The sequence below is a fragment of the Gossypium hirsutum genome, chromosome D11 (assembly GCF_007990345.1).
Source record: "Gossypium hirsutum isolate 1008001.06 chromosome D11, Gossypium_hirsutum_v2.1, whole genome shotgun sequence".
NCBI classification, from domain to species: Eukaryota; Viridiplantae; Streptophyta; class Magnoliopsida; order Malvales; family Malvaceae; genus Gossypium; species Gossypium hirsutum.
The window spans coordinates 25282212-25289321 of NC_053447.1; the positions used below are offsets into that span (position 1 = coordinate 25282212).

A 7110-nucleotide genomic window follows, 5' to 3' on the forward strand; every position below is an offset into this window, starting at 1 on the left:
CAAGAACAAGCATGTTCAAATAAATTTAAGGCGTATGTAAAAGCCATATAGGCACCAAAATGATAGGAATGTTCAAAATAGCAATAACAAATCAAAGAAATTGAATAAATCTATAAAATATCACTCTTCACGTAACCCAAATCGCAAAGCCAAATAGAAAAGAATTGATCGAGGCACAACTAAAGCGCTGACATGACAGCCGGAATTTGCAAAGCAGAGAAACGCAATGATTCATTTCACTATGCATTGTGAGAATACAACGGATTATTATTAGTCATCAAGGTTTAAGACAATAATTTAATGCATGAAAATCTATGTTTAAGAAGTTCCTCCAAAACTCCATTCAAATCATTATTTGTACACTATTCAACGCCTCTTTCCTTTGTCTCGGATTCTCACTGCAGCTCCCCAACAGGTGCCTCATTCAGCCATAGAAAATGGATGAAATCATACAGTTTTGCACTTACACTCACCTGTTTATGGATAAATATACCATTTATTTTATGTTAACAAGTTTAACAGGAACTAAAAGAATAGTTTCTTTTTGTTGTTGGGGAGAGTGGGGAGAAGAGGTTAGGCTGCTGCAATACCTTGTATGGTGTGGGGTTTAATCTCCTAATGTGATCAGGCCTCATTTGCTCAAGCTGTTTGATGCAATGGTCCCTAATATCCTTGAGAGCTGGTAACTCTTCTCTTACTTTACCTTCAGGAGGGGCAAAAGAAAAGCTTGTGTCAGAAAAATGGAAAAAGATGCACAAATTACTGATGAGCCTTTCTTCTGTTCAACAGCAAGTTACAAAAAAGTTGAGATTAAAGACACTGCTTAAAAAATTGAAAGTTACTAAGGAATAAAGAAGACCACTTAAGTAAAATAAGGTTATCAGTTCTGCTCCTTTATGGTAGCTGCTGATTTAGTTTTACATATATTCTGAGCTTTTACCTGACTTCCCAGGCCAGTAACACTTCAGAAGCTCTTCCACGCGCTGTGGTACTACATATGCTCTTTTGGATTCATTAAAAGGGTGGCGACATAGAATACGTTCTCCCACCTACGAATTTGAAGAGGGTAAACATGAGGCCTATCAGCCTTACCATTGTAGCATCTATGAAGTTAAGTCTATATATTGTTGCCGTGTATGCTGCTATTAGTTGTTGGTGCATAACAGAGGAATCATAAAAATTCCAAGTTAATGTATATCAAAATCAAAATGAACCAGCGGATTTTAGGACGGGGTAACCTATAAGATAATTGATTACATGTACAAAACGAACTGGTGGGTGTACTAGACTTTGGTATCTATATAAAGATGCAAAAAAGTTAAGCATTTATGTAAGTTTAAAAGATTAAATAATAGTATCATTCTAGACTGAATTCTTATGTTGCTAAGTTAAAATTAGATCTAAAGCATTTATGATGCTCTTAAATACACATTCATGATGCCCCGCATTTTTTTTAAAAGGAAAAAGAGGAAGATGATGTTGGTTGCTAATTACTGAAAACTAAAAACTTTGGAGTCTATACAGCAAGAGTAATGGGAACTACCTTTGGACATGGTTCATTTTCCCCTGTCATTATATCTACCAGCGAATATCCTTCCCTTCCATATAACCTGTAACATCGTTTTTTGCATGGTATAGAGACCTAGCATTTAAAAAGTAAATAAAAAGATGAGAGAAAGAAAGAGGAAATGTGTTATATAATGAAGAAGCATGCTGTTAAAACTTCTTGGCTGCCAGGTCAAACCTTGGATACATCCTCTGAAAGTTTGATGCGTGGCTGATTATTGATCTCAACAAGCTTGAAAACACAACCTAAAGCTGCTTGAGCATAGCAAGTGACCAAATAGGTTCCTATTCCATAACAATCCACCTCATGACCCTGTGAAAAAAAAGTGTTATCTCTCATGAATAGATGTGCTCAAGAATGAATCAAGGAGGCATTGTCAACCTGATAGAGTCAAATAAATTATTCAAAGAAATTTTAGTTAGACTGAGAACCTGCTTGTTTAGTGCGTCAAGAGTTTCCTCATTCAAATCATTACTAGCAGTAATGCTTGTCTTTCCAAAACCGGGCAGCCCAAATTCTTTTTCAATTATTTGAAAGATCTTTCGGGCTTCACCAGACAAGTATGCTAGGTCACCAGAGTCCAATCTAATGCCAACTGATTTATACCTGCATTTTACATATTTAACTTATCACTGAAATTGAGCACGACCGAATACTTACTTGCACAGATGAAATCCACAGTAATGCTGTCAGATGTTATGAAAACAAAAAGAAGACCTATAACCTATATGATCTGTGATAAATGGAGAAGCCCAATAAAAAACCCTTTGATAATGATTTGCATAAAATGGAAAAGAAGGCAGAAGCAGGGGCAGTATCAGCTGATGCATGGCACATAAAGGTGTTACTTCATGCCTTTCTTCATATGCCGTCGATTTCAATTTAAGTATAGCCATATGAAATATGAAGACTTAATCATACATTAATTCATTTTCAGTTCAAACTAAGAATGTTACTAATACAATTAATCAGCTTGTGAACATAAATTCGCCTTTGAAAACCACTGGAAAGATGATAGCAAATTACTGAATTGAATATAAGTACATACAAAGAATCAAAAGGGAACAACAGGAATTCATTTAACCCAGTTTTGAGCATGCAACAAACCGTTCTTATAAGAAAATGAACTGCCATATCTATAAGCCTTTGAGACATACCCCAAGTCATTAAGTGCCAAAGCAACTGCACAAAAGTTGGGGACTCCACTCCTCATTACCTATAAAACGGATGCCACAACTGCAATGTTAGTGCTGATATATGTTATGATAAAATAGGCTTCCCCAAACTTGTTCTAAAGCTAACACTCAAGGAAGTTGTACTTACATCATATGTATCTACAAGAGCAAGGAAGTTGTTAGGAAACGCCAAGGCATATGAGGTGAAAGCTGCTAATTCACTCTGATTGGTCTCACCAACAGTGTTACCAAGTGCCTTTGCCCACTAGAAAATATGCACCAATTAAATAAGTTAAAAGTAGATGAAGCATTCAGTAATCGACTAGTAGCAATATTGCAGAGAAGAGAATAGATGGAAAAAGCATTGGTCTCTCTCTTCCAAACTCCTTATATATCATAATCTATATATTTAGATTAACATGGGTTTTGAGAACTAAATGGAACAAAATCCTGCAATAATGCATTGAGCTTTCTATTGTAAAACTTTGTTTTTAAATGGGGTGATGGTGATCTTTAGGATCTAAGATTGCAACATTTGGCCATTGGGGTTCTTGGAAGAGAAGAAATGCAAGTTTTAATATCTGAGTTTGATGAACATGCACAAGTTGCACCAGTGGGTTTCAGTTTGATGTATTTGGACAAAAGTATATTTCTAGACAAAAAAAAATTAAATAATTGTTGACAACAATGAAAATGGCCAATGCAGAACACCTGTATTTTGCTTAACCATGACTGAACAAGACTGACAAAGTCCTCACAAGTACTTGAACCATCAGACCTATGCAGTGATCTCTCTAGGATCTCATCAGGGCTCTGCAAATTAAAATTTGAATAACCTAATAAATTCAAAGAAACAAAAAAGTTCCAGGAAGCCATCCATAATATCCAATGCATGAAAATAACATAAGAAAAAGGTTGATAGAACAGCATACAGAAAACTGATAGAAAATAGTAAGCAATTTTGAAGGCTAGTGTGAAATCCAAGCTTGTTTCTTCACGTTAAAATTTATGGAGCATGAACCAATTCACTAAGAGATGAGAATCACTAAGAAAATGAAGTGTCAATGAAAAGCCATTTTAGATATAAAACAAAGAGAGCCAATAGTAAAGTTAAACTCAAGCATGTTAAAAGAAACTAATAACTCTAATAGTCAAATTAAAAGTTAAATACTTCTATAAAAACAGTTATATATGGATTGAAGTAATATTTTCCACTGAAATCAAGTATCTGGCAGTCACCTCATTCATGTCGTACATGTTTATGAAAGTATTACGTTATATTTATTAGTGTGCCATTAATGTGATAAACAAAAACAAACAGGATCAACAAAAAAGGTAAAATTTAATCAGGCTTGCTATCAATCAACTAGTTTGACCTCAAAATAAATCCAGTCAAATACAAAGATTCCCGATTTAGGAGAACATATAGGGATGAGGGGAGAGATTCAGCAGGAACAAAACATACTTTCTGACCAAGAACACTGCTGCAACATACAAGGTTATAGTCTACCATATAGATATGAACTGAAGTACATGCAGAAAATATATAATAAAGTCTTACGATAATTGCTATAGAGCTTGAAAGTTTCCAGAAAAAAAATTACTGACCATAAATGAGCTAACAAAAGCATGGGAATGTGTCCCACGAAGAGGTATCCCGAATAACCTCCCAGCAGCAACATTGCTGGCCAAGACACAGCATAAAACAGAAACAAGCAATACAAACATTAGCTTAGATAAAGAATCTACATTAGTGAAGAATAGAGAAGAACCATAAGCATTGTCTGAATAGCTTCACGATAAAGCTGAGGACAAATTAACTGCATTTCCATCCAGTTGAATAACATGATATAGGAAGCCATAAAAGCAGTGTCGAACAGGATATGAATATTTTAGAAAACCACCTTGTAGCATCAAAGCCTCCAATATAACAATACTTTGATGCTGAAATAGCGCCATCAGGTCCCTGCAATTAAAATGTCTGACAGAATGAAACTCAATTATTAACATTGACAATAAGAAAATAAAAAAGAAAAAACTCATCAACCTGAGCTCGTCGAAGCCCGAACTCAAGCAACATTTTAGATTTTCCAGCAACAAGTCTGTGTCTAGCCGCATTTGTAGCCACCAAGGACGCAAAATTTACAAGATTCAGAACTGGAGTCTCCAACAATTGAACCACCTAAAAACAAAAATTCACGAATCAAGAAAAAATAAGATGAAAACAAAGGAGCTGAAAAAACAGAACCAAATTCAAGACAAACAGATGTGGCAAAAAAAAAAAGTTTGATAGCACTCACAGCAACTGGTCCTTCAACTCGAAGCAGGGGCACCTTTGGGAAAACAACTGTTCCCTCCGAAATAGCATAAACTTCAACATCAGAACAGTCAATATTTCTTAGATACTTGACAAAGCCTTCCTGTTGTTTGCAGAAACAATGAATAAGTTAAACATCCAATTACAAGCACAGTAAAACAAACAGAACCCAGAATATCATAACTTGAATCATCTGCGAAGTAGTTAGCTTACCTCACATGAACCAGGCAAGGTTTCACAGATGAAGGAAATCTCTTCCTCGGTTAACTCGAAATTAGCAATGAGCTTTATGCATTCTTCCAAACCAGCAAACACTGTAAATTCACCACCAAATGGATTCTTTCGAAAATATAGATCGAACCTGAAAGCATATTATAAAACGCTAATCCGAAGCTCGAAATATTCAATCTTTCACACTGGGAAACACTTGTAATTTCTCATTTTTCATTTCTTAAACTAACAGGTAACCAAATGATTATTAGTTAAATAACTAACTTTCGAACATCGGAAGCCCTGATTTTCCAATAACTTTTTGTTTTTTTCTTCGGTAACAACTTGAACTTCAAAAAAAGTGAAGTTCGAAGGAAAAAGAACTCTACTGAAAACAGTAACTACGAATCATCAAAACTCTATTTTCAATCCGATTTTCGTAGTAGCCAAACAACGGATTAGATATGAAAGAGAAACATAAAAATTATTCTTAACGGAATGAAATTAAAGGTATAAAAGGGAAAAATTTGAAAGTTACACGGCTCGGTCGTTGTGTTTGCCAGCTTTCCAATAAGCGTAAGCCATGGTGAACTGATAAAGATCGGTTAAAAGAGGAGTGACCATCGGATTCGTCGGCCCGTCCATAACCCGACCCGCATTCACACTCGGTCCGTTCGTTTTCGCTTCCATTTTCAATCGTTCCTGGCCTATTATTACCAACTTCTCACTTCCCAGTTCAAAACCCGTCTGCTTTTATATAGTGGAGGAAAACATAGCGTATGGATCAGGAAAACAAGAAAGAAATTTGGAGAGATCGTCAAAATTGAAGCGTATTTCGTACTCTTTTTTTTTTCGTACTTCAGAAGGAAAATTAGAAAAATGAAATTAGGAGTTCAAATTGAATTCCATCCAAAACTGGAAAATAGCAACACGGAGAGTGTTAAGGGGGGTTGGCTTAGCGCAGTCAACCTTCAAAGAATCATGACGTGTACAAACCGGAATTAGGTCCTCCCTCATGGTTTTGAACCGTCACTGCCTTTTTGTGGACCGTATAAAACATCACTGTTCTATCTATTGCATTTATATTTTTATTGGCTTATGTTAGATCATTTTTACTTTCCCTTTTTCATCCCACACTTTTTCCTTTTATTCACTTGTTTTTTATTATATATATTCTGATTTTGATTCCATTTTGTCATTTCCTTAAATTTTATTCTTGGTTTGTTTGACTTAAAATAATTTTAAAAAATAATTTTTAAAAAATAATTTTTTTAAGAAAATTAATACATTCGGATGAATTTATGTAAAATATTTACTAATTTTTTAAAAATATTTCATAAAAGCTATTTTTAATAAAGCAAATATACCTCTAAGATTTTCTTATCTTTTTATTGTTTAATTGAGTTTATTTTATATTTATAAATTTATATTTTACATTGTTCTTTGTAAAATAAACCCAACATAAATATATTTGTTATAAAATATTATAGTGTAATTTCCTTTTAATAATTGAAATTTATTTTATAGTAAGAAAATATTTTGTAATAATCAATGTTATATATAAACTTAATAATAGATAATGCTTAATTAAAACTTAATTAAATTACATATATTTCATATATGAGAGTACATATTAACACATTAGAGCTGTAAGGTATGAAGCTAAGCATGATTTAAATAAATACTCATATTTATATAATTAAAAATATTTATATTTTTATACCAGGTTAAAATATGTCATAAGTCCTTGTAATCTTCGTAAATTTAAAATTTAGTCAATATACTTTTATTTTTGGGTTAGTCATTCTTTTTAGATATCAAAATTCAGGTTCAGCTATTAG

General features: G+C 33.7%; 1 protein-coding gene across 1 annotated transcript; it reads right to left on the reverse strand.

The window, feature by feature from the left end:
* Nucleotides 1-205: 205 nt before the first annotated feature.
* On the reverse strand, nucleotides 206-6292 carry LOC107913236 (nicotinate phosphoribosyltransferase 2). The gene is made up of 15 exons (XM_016841759.2): nucleotides 5808-6292; nucleotides 5273-5420; nucleotides 5043-5162; nucleotides 4790-4924; nucleotides 4647-4708; nucleotides 4351-4426; nucleotides 3454-3555; nucleotides 2891-3007; nucleotides 2725-2783; nucleotides 1999-2173; nucleotides 1745-1879; nucleotides 1544-1642; nucleotides 941-1049; nucleotides 591-703; nucleotides 206-473 (listed from the first exon to the last, which is right to left on the reverse strand). Exons 1-15 carry the CDS (start codon nucleotides 5957-5959, stop codon nucleotides 396-398), a joined length of 1680 nt encoding a protein of 559 aa, XP_016697248.1. The 5' UTR covers nucleotides 5960-6292; the 3' UTR covers nucleotides 206-395.
* Nucleotides 6293-7110: the final 818 nt, after the last annotated feature.